Below are 21016 nucleotides of genomic sequence, written 5' to 3'. Positions count from 1 at the left end.
ATTAAACAAGCACGTAATCTTGTTGAAGATGAATTTCAGGAATATGATAATGACCGGGACGAAGATTATGTTCCATCCGCATCGTCTGATTCAGAAATTGAACAAGGTGTATTTGAAGCAGACAGGTGTGCTACTAAGAACCAGTCTGAAGAGTTCAGTATTGGTGGGGTTGCTAGAGAAGAATATGATGAAGAAAACCAGGCACCCTCACCCAAAAAGCTAAAGAAGGCTGAAATAAAGGAGAAAATAAATAAAGGTCATTCTTACCTTAGTGAAAAATCCGGAAATGTTATATCTTCTCGTAATCATTTGAAAGATCGTTGCAGTTCTGAAATTTGTGAGAAACGAGGACTCTCCTGTAAGTCTATGTCTGAGGAACGAAGAAATAATATTATTCAAGCCTATTATGATATTCCTACACTTGAAGACAAGCGAAATTGGATAACAAATCATATTGTTGCTACAACACCCGTCTATGCAAGAAATAAAGACAAGGCTTGTCGCAAGAGTAGGACACTTCACTATTACTTACCTGATGGAGCTGGAGGACGGGTTCAAGTTTGCCGCATTATGTTTTTAGCCACTACAGGTATTGCCGAAAGACAAATCAGGACAGCTCTAGGAAAGCTTTCGAATGAAGGGGTAATGGAAACAGAGAAAAGGGGGGGTAGACAAGACTTCACAAAAGGTATTACAAGAAAGGGATAATGAAATTCGAAATGTTTGCAGTCAACACATTGACAGATTTCCACGCACGGAATCGCACTACTGTAGATCGTCGTCGCAGTACCAGTATTTATCTCCTGAGCTTACAATAGGTAAAATGTTTGAAATGTTCGAAAAGGAAACACGCCGAAGTGATATTTCATTTGCAACCTACTACAGAGTGTTCAAACAGATGAAATTAAAATTTGTTCGCCCGAAAAAAGATTTATGTGGTCTTTGTGAAGGATATCGCTCAGGCGGAGAGGATGAAAAGAACAGACTGAGAGCAAGATATCTAATACATATTGCTGAAAAAGATGCATCAAGACAAATAAAAGACCATATTAAGTTTGATAATGACCCAAGCCATATTCTTGCCTCTTTCGATCTGCAACAAGTAATTTATCTACCTAAAACCAATCGTTGTGAAGTCTTCTACAAGTGACGCCTTTCAAATTATAATTTTACAGGGTGTAATATTAAAAGCAAGACAGTTCACTGTTATTTATGGCATGAAGGCAAATGAAATAGCGTCCAACGTCCATAATTTCCTGCTTAAGTCCTGTACAGATGGTGTCCAAAAAGTGTCCTTATTTGCCGATGGATGTTCCGGCCAGAACAAAAACTCAATTTTGCCAGCAATGCTCCTAAACCCTACATTTTTGTTTAAACCAGTCATGGCCAAAATGAGGGTGATGCGGTCCACAGTACTATTGAAAGAGCTCTTAAAAGAACTAGTGAGATAATTCTCCCATCGCAGCTATCGACTTTGATAGGAATGGCAAGGCGGGATCCATATTCCATTGTTGATGTCTGCACTCAAGATATCCTGGACTGGAAGGCCCTTTCCCAACAACTTGGTATTTTGCGAGTTCGGGTGTCCGAGGAAGGGGATCCAATTGACTGGACAAATGTAATGCAGCTGAGAGTGAAAAAAGATGAAGGAATGAAGCTATTTTTTAAATTATCCCATTTACATCCTGAATTTTTGACGCTCAATCTAGGAGGGAGGAGGAACTCCACATCACATATTCTACCAGAGAAAGCTTACATTAGTCCACCAAAACTCTCTGGAGAAAAATACTCCGATCTTAAAACCCTGTGCTCTGACGATTGTCCAGTTATGCGATCGGAGGAAGCCAAGTCATTTTATCTAGGTTTATCCCACTGATTTCGGCAGCCAACGTTATTTATATTGTGTTTATCTGTTTGTTCGGAAGCATATTATTATTCCACTGCATTTTATCGTTTAGATGTTATATTTTTTTTATGAAATTACAAAAGTTACAAATGTTTGATAATGTTGTGTCTTTTATGTTCTTTTCTGAAAGATTGATATAACCCACCATTTTACCCCCTTCTCTGTTCAAGTCCATTGTTCAAAAAGGCAAATTAAAGTGGTTTCTTTCAACCTTTTACCCAAGTGCGCGAAGGGCTGGGACGCAAAATGAGATGGTAGGGATTGTTGGGGCTCAAGTACATATCGGTGTGCATATGAAATAGAATTCTGAGCATATCCGGGGGTGGGGATCACCCTTGACAGTTCCAATTCGATATAAGAGTAGGCCGTAACGCCGATGTCTGTCTTCATTAGCCCAGCCAGGTGCAGAAAAGTAGGACGTTAAACCCCATTTCATTTCGTCTATACAAACAAGGCATTTACCCAGATTCCAAAAATAAGAGAAGTCCGCTAGCGGCGACCCTTGAGATTTCCAAGATTAATCAACTTTTTATCAACACTATTTTAGATTCAGGTAGTGCGTTATATACATGTATGTATATGTACTACTTTGTACCCTTGATTTGTATCACATGGGCCTGCAAAATGGGTCCGCATTTTTAAAAGATAGATGTCCTTGGTGATGAAATTAGTTTACCTGAAGTTTTCTCGGGGTGACGGTGGCTAAGTGGGTAAAACACTGGCTCGCTAGCCTGGAGGTCGGGTGTTCGATTCCTGCATTGGCCGAGAAAGTTCATCCAGATTTTCCGGCGTGGTTCCCCCTTGTCAGTGATGCAGGACGGAGGGCCTGACAATGACAGCTGTCTAGTCGTTCGGATGGGACGAAAAACCGAGGTCCCGTGTACACATTAGCGTGCACGTAAAAGATCCCCTGTAAGTTGGAATTCGATATAAGAGTAGGCAGTAGTGCCGCTGTCCGGGCAAAATTTCCCTCATAGCACACTGAATGGCGTATGCCCGTCTTCATTAGCCCAGTTCGGAGCAGAACAGTAGGACGTTAAACCCCATTTCATTTCTCGGGGTGTGTTGTGCATTTTGATGATCGGCGCAGCAAGATATTAAGTCAAGTAGATCAGATGTGTTGACGAATGTACTTCTGATAATATATGTTGGACTATTTTGTGATCTTACAAAGTGGCGAATCCTGGCGAATGACATAATTTTGTTATTCTCTTTATCTTACAAAAAGGCGAATATAACACCCTTAACCTTTGACCTCTGTAAAGGCTAAACTTACTGCGGTAAAACGTTAAAATAGTTTTGTATTACAAGTTAATATATTAATGTAAGTATATGATATATCACTTTATTTTCAAATGTCATTGTCAATTGACAACAAGTTTTCAAAGTTAACCAAAATTTTAAAGCCATATTTCTGGAAATCAATAAATTTCAGTTTCGCCAGTTCGCCAGAAGTTCGACGAATTAATGCCTGGTGGTTTGCCTCCTGTATGTAAACAACCTGACAGTGGATGAGAGGCCTAAATTTGATGATATGATCTCCAAATTTTCAGAAAATGTGATGTATGACATTTTGATAATAAAAAAAGTGAAATGGTAAAAATATTTGACAAATTTGTGAGGGGAAATTTTTGATTTTAGTCCAAATTTTGTGATTTTCAGTGTTTATTTACTTTTCAAAATTAATGGAAGGTATTTTAATGTACAGTACTGGCCAAATTAATAGCAATTTTTTTTCTAAAAACGTTGCAGAATTAACTCACTAAATTTGAAGTATGGATAAAATCATACACCGTGAATATATTGAACTGAATATTCTTACACAACCATATTGACAACTACTTCACATTGCATGGTTGGTCGAGGTAATTGATGACGTCTTGACGTCGTAGCGGCTGATGACGTCATCGACGTCCGTCATGTTGTTTTTTTGCCGTTTTTGAAATACGGTCATTAGGGAATTCTCTAATACAAGAACATCAGTTACGTTTTGGGGAGAATACAGGACAAGCACACTCAAAAAACAATGATTTCAATGGTCGTGCATGACGTCATTACGACTGTGTGACGTCACAATGACGTCATCTCGCCGAAACAGGTGTTTTACGCCAAAACGCTTCAACTTGACTGATTTCCATGTTTTTGGTGTTTAATTATATCTTTTCTTGGGCGCCGAATCGAACTATGGCTTTTAAAATGTTCAAAAATCGACGTAAATTGATTTTTTCAACGATAGTTGGAATACAACGATGAGCACATGAGCGAGTAGACTGTGGGGAAAGTTACGACAACTCATTTCCAGGCGCCATTTTGGGTCCCAATTATGAGGCCATAAAAGCTATGATGTCATGGCTTCATACAGGTTTACATACCAAAATTTGTTTTTTTCTTGCAGTATTAGGCGTTGAGGGATAATATAACGTTTTACCCTAAAAAAAAATGCAAAAGAAACCAATGCAGTTTGGTTCAGTGATAAATATATCAAACAAAATCATACCCAAAATCGGGGAATTTTCTGAGAGCGATATCTCGTAATCAGTGTGTTTTACTATTTACTCATTGGATTATAAATGATTTCTTTTTAAATTCCTCAAATACAGAGTGGTTATGCAAGCGAAATGTGCCGAAAAATCGAATTTGACAAACATAAATTTAAAAAAAATAAGTATTTTTTATATCGTGCCGGGCGTTTCTTTCATAATGGCCGCCAAATTTGGTAATATTATTATTATTATTATTACAGCATATTTATAGCGCGCCCTTTCATAAAACATGTTCAGGGGCACTTTACAAAGTGACAATGTAATCATAAATAAACAACAAGATTATGGACATGTTAACAATTGTATACAGAGTCAGTTAAAAGCCTCATTAAATAAATGTGATTTAAGTTGTTTTTTAAAAGAATATAGAGATGTACAACATCTTAAACTAAATGGTAGATTATCCCATAAAACAGGTGCTTGATAACTAAAAGAGACTAGTTGAACAGTTTGGGGCTTTAAAAGTAGTTTATCTGATGTACGTAATGTTCGACCATTATATCGTGGTTATGTACGCGAAATGTGCGGAAATCGAATTTGACAAACATCAATTAAAGAAATGTATTTTCCATGTGGTGTCGGGCATTTCTTTTAAAATGGCTGCCGAATTTGGTAATATAAGGCAATTTAACAAAAAAACCACATAAATTTGGTAGACTAAAAGGGCATCTCTTAAGATACATAAGATATGACTTTTGCTATGTCCTTTATATGGTTTTCGATGTCTCTGAATTTGAAGATAAACACAAAAGATAGCAGCAACACAAATTGGCAGATATTAAATTAATCGTCATTTTTCCTGTAGTTCGATGTACCCTGTAGTTCAGATACAGTCTCCAAACCGTGTTTACACTGACTGTAGTTTGGGTGTAGTTCGTCAAATGAAGATGAATTTTACGATATATCCATCCTGAAATAACAAAAAAAATGAATATATTGTAAACGCGCTTTAAATATCTGGATGCGATAGACTTCGTGATATAAAATGCAAGGTACACATTGGCAATAATAAGATCCAATTTTAGTTTTTAGTTACACACTGTTAACCACCAATAGATGTTTTAATGACAATAAATCCTAAAATGTATTCAGCTCGACGTAATACTTAAATATAGATACAGTTGGTTTAACTTGAATAGAGATTTTAATTATCTATGCTGCATGCATATATCACCTTGCAGCTGAATCACATTACATATCTTTTTAGTTGATGTTCATATCGTCTTACGTATTTGTCAACATCAAGGTGAACTTGCTCTATTGTCCGATTAGCCTAGTTATGAATTTATTGTTTCACTTGACTAAAGAAACATTTTGTAGGAATGTATGCTTTTATAGATTGGACACTTGTTTGCGATATCATTGTCGGTGGAAACTGGCACTATACCTAAAGAATGATTGAACAAATAGCGGAGACGGGGTTTCAGCCGGCTGATTTAAATTATTTCTTTAAATACAGTAAAGCTTGAAATATGTCAGTTTTCACTCTTTAGAATGTTTTTGTAAATAAGTTTTTATTGTAGTTTCCGTGGCGTATTCTCAATAAGCGTTAGAAACAAAGATATACACCCTTAAAGGACCTAAGTCCGTAACTCAAAATCCTCCAAAATCTTCGACATCGAAAACACGAATTATTGGTCAATTTAAATCAACATTGATGATGTAAACTTACCGGGAAAAGATGAGCTTCTGATATCCGATATTTAAGATAAAATTATTTTTTTAACATTGGTACACGAATCAGCGCTTCAGCCCCAGTTGTATTGAGAGACTCGAGGGACGAGGCTAGACACATTGCACCAAATCAAATGGAGTTATGTAGACTAGAATAACTAGACGCTAGAAATTTGCACTCGATTGAGATTGCTGACTTATTTCGCCGAACATAACTGATTTGAAATTGGAGTAAAAACGGAAACCATTAAATGTAAATCAGTTTATATACATTCATATTACAGTATTATATGCGTTGCGACCCACTTTTGTGAATTTCTAGGTCCCAAATGTTAGCGATTTAGCTCCTTTAATCCCGGTGCCGATAAATGTTGGGTTGTGTGGAACATGCTAACAAATCTCAGGTACGATATATGTTTGATTCTGGTTGAGGACAGCATCAGAGCAACATGATTGTTTTCATTGAAGATGAGACGCAAATATTCAAAGGGGTCAGACAAACTCTAAACCAACCGCGTTCCCTTCACTGAGTCCCTTCAAAGGAGGCCCTGTCTGTCTACCTGTGGAATAACATGCATTTGTATCTATTAAATTTGTGTGGTAGACAGATTGATATTATTTATACATAGGCGGGGAGTGATAACGTCTTACCCCAAACAAATTGCAAAAGAAACCATGAAGTTTCTGAGAGCGATATTTCGTAATTAGTGTGCTTTAATGGTGGGGGAATAAATAATTTCTTTTTAAATTTTTCAAACACAAACTGGTCATAGAGGCGAAATGTGCCGAAAACCGAATTTGACAAAAATCAAAAAATGTATTTTTCACATGTATGGCGCCGGGCATTTCTTTCAAAATGACTGTCAAATATAAAATAGCATTTTCCGACAAGACCAGCGATAATCTCGTAAGATATGACTTTTACTATGTCTATTAAATGGTTTTCGACGTCTCTTCAAGGTTACCGTCTTCCGCCGAAGTCGTGAAACGCACCGTCGGGGGATTTGTTGGGCCTCTCTCCCCCAGAAAAAATTCTAGACATTTCAAGTCGGTCTTGCCTGGCCGTGAATACGGCAACCTGAAAGTGGTCGATTTTAATGTAGACATCTGAACTCCAATCAACAAATCAATCAACCAGGCTGTTGTCGTTGCATTCACATGACACCAGACGTGTCAGCGATGAAACAAATATGCCTGAAACAAATGTCGCTGTTAGTACGACCCATTTGTGACAATTTCTAGGTCCCAAATATTAGCGATTTAGCTCCTTTAAAAGCGAATGCAAGTTAAATATGTTTAATAGTACTTTTATCTAGTGTATCTTTTATTTTGATTTTTCTTATAGAATAAAGCTATATAACAATAATGTGCGCTTCTTGTTGTATAATACTAATAATAGTATGTTCAGCTATACTTTTCGTTTAAAAAATGTATGTTTTATGTGCTATAGACACTTATTCGCTGAAATCTATGACATCCAACAATATAATAGGTCATATAAATAGATAATAAGTTTGCATGACGTCATATGAAATTCCTGGCTTCACAGTTGTCGCAACTTTGTCTATACACGGCGTTGCGTCGACCAACCATGCAATGTGAAGTAGATGTCAATATGGTTATGTGTAAGAATATTCAGTTCAATATATTGACGGTGTATGATTTTATTCATACTTCAATTTTAGTGAGTTAATTCTGCAACGTTTTTAGAAAAAATTGCTATTAATTTGGCCAGTACTGTATTGTGTATTTGCTTGTCACCTTTTCGTTATTCCATTTATCTAACTTCTGTGAGTGTAAAATGTATTAATTGCATATTTAAAGTAATTTTAATTTAAAGCTATATCTCATTATAGATACATATCCAAAAAGATATAAATATATGTTTGATTGTTCCGATTTTACATGTAATCGTAAAATATTACTTAACGACAGTCATGATTAAAACTAATAATATTTGGCCTTTCTAACGGAACAATCTACATACTTTATATGATCTTACATCCTATCTCGTGTTGTGGTATAAATACCCATCTCTTGCATGTAAATTAAAACTTTTCTAATCGTCAGTTGCACAGTACAGGGCGAGTGTAATGAGACCTACGTTCAGAGCTGAACTAAAGACAAATGAGCTTCGATCTGCAGAACGTTTACAATATTTTCACAAGACAACGGGTCTTTTTGTCTCATTTGTAAGGGGACTTTTATATCACGAAAAATTTATGATATAAGGGAGTTAATCCCTTCCTGTTTGTTATCAATTAGTTATCGCCCATTAATTGAATTTTGATTTTGCCACCCGTTCACCGGAAAATAAAATATAAACGCATTTCACAGTGGTATTCCGTGGGTTCTAACTTTTAATCCTTTCTCAGAGATAATGGCCAATTACTCAAGTTCCCGTTGTGAAGGGCGAGAGTTATTTTTAGTCTTTCTCCCCCCCCCCCTTTTGCATGGCGATTTTTGTTGACTTTTTGGTGTAGAATCGAAGAAAAGGATTTGAAAATACATTATCTGCCATGATTTTAGTGAATACTCATGATTTTGAGGCGGAAAAATACAAGTGTTGAGAGGTTGGTTAGGTTGAAATGTGGGGCGGAAAATTGCATGTTTTATAGTCTTTACTTCCAGTTTGTGTATCTCAATTTTTCTATGGTGGACCTCATACGTATTTTTGAACAAGAGGTTACCACATGTTGCTCCATCTGTGGTAGAAAGCGTTCTACCGAACGAACATTTGGGAAGAAAGTTAAACCGGTCTAATAAACGAGAATTAACATGAAAGTCAATGGGGAAATCATTAGGGATGTGTGGACTGTGGCCCTAAAACCATCGATGACCTTCAACTTGCTAAGGCCTCACTGTGAAAGCCGGAAGTGAACCATGGCGATGCGACATACCTTAACAGAATGACGTGAATTTATAATCTTCTGGCTTTAATTATGATGTCTGTGGTATTATAAAGTATGTTTCGGTTTTAGGTGAGTTGATATAACCCAATTTAGATATTCGCAATATCAATATATTGATAGTATCGTTAGAATTTGTTATATAGAGGTCAAAGAAGTTCTTTTAGAAAAATTAACTGAAAATAAACAATGATAATGATTCGGCACCGCAAAATAGTATAGACAGTGTGACTCGAAGTCTCTATGTTCTAGCAGGCTAAGTATTCATACTATGCATATTTGTCGAACATCAAAATATCTCTATTCAATATAAAGTTGGGAATTGTTGATCAGAATAAGTTTTATTTGGAGAGAAAATAATGACCATGTTGATCATAGTTGATGTTCACAAGATTTAACTTAGCTCTAGACTGTGGCTAGTCTTAAGATATTGAAGATAGGCAATAGTTCTTTCTGGAAAATGCCGATGTGCAAATTAAGGCTTTAATACCGGAAAGGGCTTGACATCATGATTGATGAAGGCAGGGCTAAATATATATTGTGTAAAACAGCTAATCAAAATGTGTAACTAAGTCAACGGGAATATCATAAGTACTACGGTTATTGGTCGTGTATGATTAATGCACTGTAATGATAAATAGCTGTTCACTTCTTTTAAAAAACACAGGTTGATTAACTTTACTGACAAAATTTGCAGATAAGTGAAAGTTGTGTCACTACGTACATAACATTCGGCCAGAACGACGCTGGGTATGTTTAATTACGCCGCGGTTAATTAATTATTTGTTTCTCATGACCCGCCGCATGTCCGTTTTCATCCGTAATAATTACGCACTTCCATAATTATTTGGTCAAATTTAGAGAGGTCAAAAATTTGTCCTGTAAAACTGCGTTTAAATATGAACAATGAATTAACACATTAAAATCCACTATTTGTTTATGAACATGACACCGTAGGTGACAAGTAAAGTAAGCTAGAGGTGAATGTGAAAAAATAAACGGTAACGAAGTCCATCCGTAAAACAGGAAGTGATAGAGCCGGATCACATCTGTCATCCAAACCAAGGAATGGTAGCAACAACATTCATCAAAGACCACATCTACAAGGCACTTGTCATTTGTAATAAAATTCACAGAAAGATATAAATGACTTTTAATTCCTGCTAAATTATTTTATTTACGTGACTAGCAACGGTCCCAGAAGGTCCACCATGAGATAGCCTCGATCATGAGATACCGGCTGGTTGACACTGCTTCACGGTATTTTATTAACAACACTATATAATTATAAACAGTCTCAAAAGGACACAAAGATACAAATAAATGTAAATAGTTTGATTAAGATACAGGGATGTGCCCACGCCGGGTGGCACAAAGAAAAAATCGAAGAAAGCCACCCAGTCGTATTTAAACCCCTTCGTCCTTCTCTGTACACAAACCGATCGCTTGAAATTTACAAAGGCAAACGGCAAAGTCATGGTAAGAGCCTACGCAAACCATGTCTGCCACGGCATAATTTATTTTTGTGTGCCGTAGTAGATCCTATCATCCCAAATTAGTTTAAAGAAAGAAGTTTTGGTATTTTGTTTATTTATATTTAGAAGTTGTGTAGGTCTATTCATTTTACAATTCTACGGTCTTTAAATTTGTATATTTGCCGTAAATAGGTCACCCAGACCAATTTATGGCACTGCAATGTTAAAGGTTTGGATGTCGTAAATGGTGTTGTACTTTCGGTTTTACGATCAATTAGTAAATTAATTTGCAGTATATTGTAACTATAGTAATAATAACTATAATGGTATATGTAATAGTTGGTGTCAAAAAGTTTTTAGCCAATTTCAACGAAACTTGAAATATAGGTTTATCTCCTTAAGATCTCGGTTCTTTTCGATATTGGCATGTATCGGACCATAACTTCATGGATTATGGCCCCTGATTGTATGAAAAATCATGTTTTTAGTTTGTGGACACTCTAGAGGTCACAATTTTCATCCAATTTTGTTGAAACTTGAAATACATGTTTATAAATCAAAGATCTTGGCTCCTTTCGATATTCGGGCATATCAGATAGTAACTTCCTGAATTATGGCCCCTGATTGTATGCTTGTCCCTCTAGAGGTCACAATTATTATCTGATTTAAAAAAAAAAATGTTCGAATATATCACTGTTACACCGTAATGTTCATTGAGTTCGAATTTTGTGAAAATCAAGCCAAAACTGCCGAACAAAAGCCGCCCCTCGTACGCATATAGTGTATAGCATCTGGTATATCAAGCTTGTGGACCCTCTAGAGGTCACAATTTTTATCAGATTTTGATGAGAGGTGAAATTGAAATAATGTTTTTTACCCAAAGATCTTGGTTCCTTTCGATATTTGTGCGTATCGGATCGTAAATTCCTGAATTATGACCATTGAATGTACAAAAAATTCGCGTTTTTAGCTTGGCGTCCATGTACATGTAGAGGTCACGATTTCACAATAAGATCTTGGTTCCTTTTGATAATCGTGAAATCAGAGCGTACTTCCTGGATTATGCTCTTGATTGTTCGAAAAATCACATTTTTAGCTTGCGGATTCTCTAGAGGTTACAATTTTTTTTTTTGATTTTAAAAACAGTTTAAATATTTCACCATTCCACCATAATGAGGGTTGAATTCGAATTTTGGGAAAAACGAAATGAAACTGCCCGACAAAATGGCCGCTCTTTGTACGCAAATTGTGTAAAAGTATGCAATACGAAGGTTGTTCACCCTCTAGAGGTCACAATTTTAATCCAATTCTGATGAAACTTAAAACATATCATTATATCCCAAAGATCTCAGTCCCTTTTGATATTTGTGCATTTCAGACCATAACTTTCTGGATTTTTGCACCTGATTGTACAAAAAATCCTGTTTGTTTTATCTTCTCTATCCATATCTTGCAAAATGTGGGCGTATCCTGCCTGGCAGCTGGTGGTTAAATTTAATTTTTAAATGGCGAACTGTTCTAATCTAGTTAAAATCTTGAGTATCCGATGCCAACGAGAGTTTATTATGGTCTTGTTTTGTTAATAAATGTGTAATTAATAGTTTAAATAACATTTTAGGCCTAAAGAAAGACCTGCAATAGGCAGATTTACCTCTTGCATAATGTATGTTTAAGTGTGAATAAATCGCAGACACTGGTTACAATTGGGTTTTCAAAACTGAAATTAGTTATTGCTGAAATAGAGATATTAAATTTGATTGGTTGATGCTTTGGGACACAATAACTTTAGTTCTAATTAAGTGAGAGTGATGAAAGTTGGTATAGTTTCATTATTACATCAATACCTTGACTAAGTTCGATAATGAACATTTTCTGCTCAGGGTAAGCAGAGCGATAAGCAATTTGATTGGTCGAGACTTTGGAACACAATATCTCTCCTTCTAATTGCGCTAGAATACTCAATCTTGGTTTAGGTGTTTATTAGGTCAATGCCTTGATGTGGTTCGAAGTACATGTAGATCACAAACCTCATCTGTCAACCCTCCGTGTTTCGAGATAAGAGATGGTGCTATATAGTTCCACGTAGCAAAGCCCAACGCAAATCACATCGGGCGTTAGTAAGCAAAGTTGACAATATTTTTCATCAAAACGATAATTACATCACAGATTTTAAATTGTCTCTGCTTCGACTACAAAGTACAATGGATATTATTCTGGACAAAATATATGGGGAAGGTTGTCTCAATCTACCCATTAACAAGGTGATGGTCATTTTCGTCACAATCAATTGTAAATATGACCTTTATTAACCCTGCATCCAAATTTGACATGGTTCTGTCCAGGCTACTGGTAATTCTTTGCTTGATAAAGATGGGAGAACCTTCATCAAAGCATTATCAGAAATAAATCTTTTAAACATACATTATATTATGCAAGAGCTAAATCTGCCTATTTCAGGTCTTTCTTTAGGCCTGGAATGTTATCTAAATTATTAATTAGACATTAATTAACCTATCCAGGCCATAATCAACTCTAGATGACAGCGCTAGCCTGCGATCTTTAGTGGATTGTAAGCCGATTTACTGCATAACTTTCCTTCTCGATTAAACGAATAATCGAGACTATGCTGTTTATCGTACTGACTTTAGTAATGATGACCTAGGATTACGGGAATTTCAGTCGCTTAGTTCTCGGTTCATATTGGATCAATTTGAATGAAATTTTCACCAAATTGCCTTTACATTATCTAGTTTTTAACTATTATAGTGAGAACTGCCAACTCGTTACCGAATCTCCCATAATGTATCTTTAAGTGCTCATTCAGTTACTAAATGCCGCTTAAACAATTAGACTAATATTTGTTGCAGTAGAATTTGAAACACTTTAGGCTGTGGTGATGAAGACTTAACTGGTAATGATATTTTTGTATTTCAGTGAAACTATGCCGTATTTGAGTAATGGGTTAGATATATGTAGTTGTAATTGACTGGTCAGTCAGTATGACCACAGAAGATCTACTACTACCAAATCAGTTGGTAAAGGAAAGATGGAAAGTGGTAAGTTACAACATGTATGATAAGTCATTGAATGGCTAATTAACTTTCATTTTATATTTAATTGTAACATGGTTAAGGTTGAATCTTGCGTTTTAGACAATAACACCCCTCTGTTTAAAGATGGGTTCCCAGAAAAATATTTATCGGGTGGTAATTTCCAATAAAACTATGGCAATTTTGGTATATATGGAAAGTAGAGATATCCAATCTTACTAGAAAAATACTGGATTCCCCGAAAAACACTCATGGAGCGTATACAGGACAAAAACGTAAGGGTTCCCCTAATCAACAGCCCGACGATTAAAAACTTCTGCACGCGTTATGTCAAAGGTCACAAGCGAACATTGAGCGCTTGTTGTACAAGTTGATAAACTTTATGAAGAGTTAGACGTACAACACTTTCTGAGATAAAAATGACGGAAAAAGACGTGGGTAGTGGATAATCCGAGAATTTAATTAGGATTCTATATTTGTAATAAATAGTAAGCGATTAAAGGCAACATTGTCTTATGTATGCAATGGATTCTCCTCTGACTTCCAAGACGTGACGTAAACACGACCTGGTTTGATCGAATTTTAATAGCAGGGCATTCCTTTGCAATTACAATGTTTGAGAAGGATTTGAAGCATAATTATGACAAATTAATTAGTTTGAATATGTTTTTGGTCCATATATGCCATTAAATCACCCAGTTTGTACGCGGGAACCCATCTTTAAGTAAGGCAAATAACTGCGTATAAATATTACAGTGTACTTTTTTCATTTTAGTGCTTAACCATCTTCCTCAACTTAAATCTCTGAAATACATAAAACAGTAGAAAATCAGTCATAAATTATTTGTAACTAGGCAGTTTAGACAATTTTGTTTTCTTTTTTTTTTGCACTCTGCAATGTTTACTTAAAGTGGAAATTTTAAATCAAGGTTTGATCTAATGACTAACATGATCTGCCTAATAATGAGGCATTAGTCACCAGAAATCGCTTGAAAGTGTAATAAGGGAGATGAAAAAGCAACTGAGATGGGCCTAATAATGGGAAATTAAGCCAAAATTGACATTATTGGTTGACAACACATTGTACATGTACTTAGCAACCGCAAGAATCCTAGGCATTACATAGTTTTATAGGATATTTTGGCGATGTAAGCAAGAACTGCTCTTTAAACAAGAACTAGCAATAAAATTGTGTTGGCGGTCTGCAAATAAAGGTGAAAAACTTACCCATGTTATTATAAACTTCGAAAGAAGCGTAGCCATCATATTGTTGCCAAGAGTTACCGATCTCGTCTCGGTTAGCAGGTCGTAACTATTTCAATCACGGCTGGCATTACGCCTACAGGTCAATAAAAAAAATGTACTAAGAAAAAACGGTAATTTACTGATCTTTTTAAAAAAATCTTCCAACGTTAAAAAAATATTTTATTGAAAATATCTGAATAACATTTTCTTTCATAATTTATTTACCAGCGACCCGAGACTCTGGCATTTTAAAACTGAATTTATCTTGACATGGATTCGACAATTAATTCGGCCCACCTTGGCTTAAACCGGTTACCGGGGTTTACCGAATGCCGACCACTGTGTGGTCGCCATCGTTGCGGCGATTGAAGGAGGAAGACCAGTTTGCGCTCAGGTAACCGATTTGCAGTTTGACTAATTTTGAAGTTTACACAATAAAATCCTTAAAAATAGCATGTTACAATGTCGATAAACACTTCCTGTTTCACATTTAGAGGGGTGTTATTGTCTTGAGGTCATTAATTAGGACCCAAGACTCGTTACTAGGTGGGCTTATAAAAGTTCAAACTTGGTGTAAGTGTTTATTAGGTGAATGCCTCGATGGACTTCGATGATAAACATTGTCTGCTTACGGTAAGCAGAGATAAGCAATCTGATTGGTTAATGCTTTGGGGCATGATTACTTTGGTTTTAATTAAGTGAGAGTGATGAAACTTCGAGTATAGATTCGTTATATCATTACCTTGACTAAGTTCGATAATGAGCATTTTCAGCTTAGGGTAAGTGGAGCAGTAAGCAATTTGATTGGTTGAGACTTTGGAACACATTAACTCTAATGCTAATTAAGCAAGAATGTTCACATTTGGTGTAGGTGTTTATTAGGTGAATGCCTTGATGGAGTTCGAAGATGAGAATTTTCTGCTTCGGGTAAGCAAAGATACGCAATTTGATTAGTTGATTCATTTCGACACGATAACATTAGTTTAAAATAATAAAGTGAGAGTGAGGACACTTGGTGTATAGTTTTATCACATCAATACCTTGACCAAGTTTGATAGTGAGCATTTCTGCTCAGGGTAAGCAGAGCGATAAGCAATTTGATTGGTCAATACTTTGGAACACAATAACTCTCCTTCTAATTGAGGTAGAATGTTCAAACTTGGTGTAGACGTTCATTGGGTGAATGCCTTGATGGGGTTCGATGATAAACATTGTCTGCTTATGGTAAGCAGAGATACAGTACACTTCAGGCGGAAGTATGAAAATAGTCCTTGTGGGCGTTTTTTCCGCTCAAAAATCGCAGTGTTTTACCCATATACACTCCGCGGAATTAGAGACGTTCTGGGCAGAAAAAAGTCAGCGAAAATATAAAATTCGCGGTGGATTATCGCCCGCGAAATTATAAAATTCGCGGCGGATTATAGTCGGCGAAATTATAAAATTCGCAGCGGATTATAGTCCATAGTGATTTGAAATAGTCAGAGTAATTTAGTCCATATTGCCACATAAAAGCCCAAAACTGTTCAACTAGTCTCCTATGGTCAGCGCTCTTTTAGTTATCAAGCACCTGTTTTATGGAATAATCTACCATTTAGTTTAAGATGTTGTACATCTCTGTATTCTTTTAAAAAACAACTTAAAACACATTTATTTAATCAGGCTTTTAACTGACTCTGTATACAATCGTTAACATGCCCATAATCTTGTTGTTTATGTGTGATTTACATTGTCACTTTGTAAAGTGCCCCTGAACATGTTATATGAAAGGGTGCACTATAAATATGCTGTAATAATAATAATAATAATAATAATAATTTAATGGAACGATATCACGAGTATATTAGTTGTTTTAGTTCACCGGTAATTCATATATTCATAATACTCTTTTCAAAATCCGTTTTGATTATTAACTAAAGTGTACCAATGATTATTGTATTCATATCCTAAAATGTCCGTTATGTTCTATTCCTTTATAATGTACATCTACATCGGCATTTAATTCGTGAATCACACCATAAAGCACATACACATAGCAACTTACTAAGTCATTAGTTGATCCGACAAGCAGACAATGAAACCATGTTTCGTGAATTCTGATAACAATGTCTGAAAATGGACGACAATAAACATATATAAAAGGTAGCAATTTGCACGTGGATGTCTTAAAATATGCTGGGGGTTTTATATACTGATTTATTATCCGTTTTAATTATGAACAACAATTTAACGATATTCGTAGAAATAAACGAATTAGCATAAATTGCTAGGAAGGAATATTTTCTCCTTTAATGGTAATTCAATTAAAATGACGATTCGGCTCCCAACGTTCAATATATACATGTACTTTATGTCCCCAAAATTAAAAGTCATATTGGATAGAAGCTGGAAGATTGTTTACTTATTTCAGTTTCTTATTTGACTTTGTAGATTCCCCATTCCCCTACATTGCAAAACAGATCAATGCGTCAAATCGTTTCAGTTACAGGTATAAGGCTATCATGTCTTAAATAGCCCCTTCAAATATTTCTTTTTATACTTTAGCTTATAAATGCAACACACAAACTGCTTACCTTATTTATACAGTTGACGATAAATATCCTAAATAATAATCCGGTTCGGTTTCTTTCCAGTAATTATCAATGAACATATCGAAGAACCTTTAATAAAAGACCTAACAACCAGATCTTATGAACTTCGATTAATAGTAACTGATCAAAGAGTGAACATCAAACAGTACAAAGGAAATTGCCTAACAAAAAAGCATGCGTTAGTTAAATAAGAAATACTATAATGTGGGTATCAATAAACCGAACCCTAACCCAACCCTAATGATAGATATCGGTGGACTAATGAACCCTAACCCTAAAGAAAGATATTGGAACCCTAACCTAACCCTAATTCATCGTAGCCCGTTCGTAATTTAGCCGTGACAACCGCACCTATTTAGTGTGAAAATCCAGTTTGTTCGCGTCCCAATTGTAATTATTCTTTATTAATGAGGTCAACTATTTTGGGTAATAATTACTTACTGACAATTCAGAATGAAAGTATTGTCTACAAGACTACGACATGGTAACAATTTGTTGTTAAAGGGGCTTCTATTATAGTCAATTATCAATTCCTTTTGATGACACGTGTGAATTCACGTAATTTGGAAACTTGATTGACAGTATGCATTGACTCAGACTCTTTGGTGCCGAAATGAAAAGGTCATCATGGTATTATCCGACCGATACGTGTTAATGTACATGTTGCGTCAAGGTTGACGTTGACTTCTGGCGAGGTGTGCATTTAATTCATTTGTGATTTAAATCCGAAGATACATGTATATTACTTCAGGTGTGATTTACCGATTTACAATGCATTGTGAAACTTATTTGTCAGAATGGGAATGGATATTTTAATGGACAAAACTTTCGCCCACGGTAAGACCATCATCTATGTGTGTAGATTTTGAAATTTTCGTAATTTGAATGAGTTTGAATGTCTTAAAAATGTCGAACATATTGATGAAGTAATGTATCGTACAGCCATAACTCTGTTTATTATATTATATAAAAGCCTGCCAATTTTTGATATTTGTTATTTTTCAATATAAGCCAGTAAAATCTGCGTGTCTAACCGTGTTAAATTAACAATCTTTCTTTTGGCATGCCGTATTAGCCGATATTCGACTACGATATCACTGCCGTGGAATCGCACGATGAATAAACCCATTCCAAGCCATCTATGGATGTGCCAACTACATTCGTGGAAAGTCCGACTTATTAAAATTTCGCGGTGGGAGGCGGTTTAAAATAATCGCGGAGGAAATTTAGAGCGGAATTTTGAGCGTGGCCAGAGCGGATTGATTAACTGACGTCCGCGATTTTTCATTTCCACCTAGGTTGGACCTCGGGGAAATTTAGTACTTCCGCTTAAAGTGTACTGTAAGCAATCTGATTGTTTGATGCTTTGGGGCAGGATAACTTTTGTTTTAATTAAGTGAGAGTGATGAAACTTCAAGTATAGATTCATTATATCATTACCTTGACTAAGTTCGATGATGAGAATTTTCTGCTTTGGCTAAGGAGCTTTTAATTGAGGTAAAATGTTTAAACTTGATGTAGATGTTCATTAGGTAAATGTCTTGACTGAGTTCAATGATTAACATTTCAAGCTAAAGCTAAGCAGAGCTAAGAAATTTCATTGGTCGATGCTTTGGGACAAGATATCTTTGATTCTGTCTGATAGAGAGTGATGAAACTTAGTGTATAGTTGATAATCAGTTTGATTGCTTGATACTTTTGATAAAGAATAAATGTGCGATTAATTAATTTCGGCGGGGGACATCAGCCTCACTGTTGGCTTGTAATTTCTGTTCTGTCATCGTTAAGTTTTAATAAATTTGAGTCCATCCATTTACGAATATCTGATAAACAGGCCTCAAGTTTGAATATCTCAGATGGTTCAGAAGAAGGCTCAAAGTCAAAAGCTATATAAATTTGAGTGTTGTCGGCGTACAGATGGTAGTTAAGACCATGTTTACGAATGATATTTCCTAAAGATGTTGTGTATGTAGTAAATACTAAAGGACCAAGAACGGAACCCTGTGGCACACCATACTTTAAAACCGTTGAGTTGGATGGGGAACCTTTGAAAACAACTGTCTGTGTACTGTTTTTAAGGTCTGACTGGAACCATGTAAGGGTTAGTCCACTTACACCAAAGTTGTTCAGCAAACTTTTAAATAGAATTTGGTGGTCATCGTGTTGAACAGCGTTAGATCAAGCAGGACTAGTACTGATGTTTGTTTCTTATCCATCTCATTAAGTAAGTCACTTTGAACAGATAATAAAGCGGTGGCAGTGCTGTGTTGTTTTCTACATGCAGATTGGAATACTTAGTTGAGGTTATTAATATGCAGAAGACTTATAAATTCGAATGCAACAGCTTTCTCAAAAAATTTTGAAAGAAAAGAAAGATTAGAAACCAGTCTGTAATTCTTTAGTAATTCTTTATCAAGGTTGGGCTTTTTTAGTAGCGGAAACACTAACGCCTCTTTCAGAAACTCAGTTATACAGCCAGAAGCCAAAGAGAAATTTACCATATCTGTGATAACTGGGATTATCACGTCAACACACTGTTTTTGTAACCAAGTAGGAATGGGATCTAGAGTGCACGATGCTGATGATGATGCTTTGATGATCTTATTTATATCCAGATTAGATACGGTTCTAAATGTTCAGAGTTGCTCACCAGAGTAGGTATTACTATCCTGAAAGTCAGCGAGTGGAATTGTTCCAAGACCTTATCATATAGTATCAACTTTGTTTTTGAAAAAATTTATTTAGAATTTTATTGATAATCTTGTGAATTTCACAACTTATAATTCCCACGGTCTCGGTGCAGGCAGGATCAAATACATAGATAAACTGTGTTGTTCTCATGATTTTGTCTTTATTCAAGAACATTGGCTGCTAAACGAGCAACTACCAGTATTACAGTCTAAAATCCCAATCATTTCAGCTCATGGAACATCGGGTATGGATAGTGGTGCTTTTATTCAGGGCCGGCCTTACGAAGGATGCATGATATTGTGGCGCAACACACTGTTGTGCAATATACAGCCTATTATATTCGAATCAAACCATATTTGTGCTGTGTTAGCTTAGTGTAGTGACATATCGATTCTATTATGCAATGCTTATATGCCATGTGACAGTGTAAACACCCTTAACCAGATAAGCCAACTATGTGACGAGAATCAAACTGATCATTTAATCGTTTCCGGAGACTTCAATACTGACATTAGACGAACCACTTCTAATCAAACACAGAACCTTTTTAAATTTATGTCCGATTGTACCTTAGAAGGGGCATATAATCACCCCTCAAGTCATGTTTCTTATACTTATGAAAGTTATATAAACAACAGTAGATCTATCATTGATCACTTTTTCCTCACCCCCAATTTGTTAAATGTCATAAGTCATGAATCTGTGCATGATTTTGACAACTTTTCTGATCATTCTGTTCTTAGCTTATCACTTAATATCCCCCTTGGCTATTATGACAAGTCGTCTACGGGTCAAGATGCCCGCCAAAGGTTGAAATGGGATGAAACTACAGATCAACATATAGAAAAATATAAACACACATTGAATGTGCTTTTACATGATTTTTATATCCCAATTAATGTCTTAAACTGTAAAAATGACTTGTGTTCCAATCA

General features: G+C 35.8%; 1 protein-coding gene across 3 annotated transcripts in view; it reads left to right on the top strand.

Moving 5' to 3' along the window:
- Positions 1–8849: 8849 nt before the first annotated feature.
- Positions 8850–21016, top strand: part of LOC126822086 (uncharacterized) — a 50520-nt gene continuing 38353 nt past the window's right edge. For 2 of the 3 annotated variants that reach the window (XR_007680637.2, XR_007680636.2), the window contains exons 1-2: positions 8853–9104; positions 13442–13563. Coding sequence is in view for 1 of the 3 variants with exons in the window: in XM_050550839.2 (XP_050406796.1) it covers positions 13507–13563 (57 nt within the window). In the remaining 2 variants the exon portion in view is untranslated. Of the gene's footprint in view, positions 9105–13441; positions 13564–21016 lie in introns of all 3 variants that reach the window. The other variant, XM_050550839.2, reaches the window with a different exon arrangement.

The sequence above is a fragment of the Patella vulgata genome, chromosome 5 (genome assembly GCF_932274485.2).
Source record: "Patella vulgata chromosome 5, xgPatVulg1.2, whole genome shotgun sequence".
NCBI lineage: Eukaryota > Metazoa > Mollusca > Gastropoda > Patellidae > Patella > Patella vulgata.
Note: the sequence above shows the minus strand (reverse complement) of the source record. Positions and strands in the feature narration are given on the sequence as shown.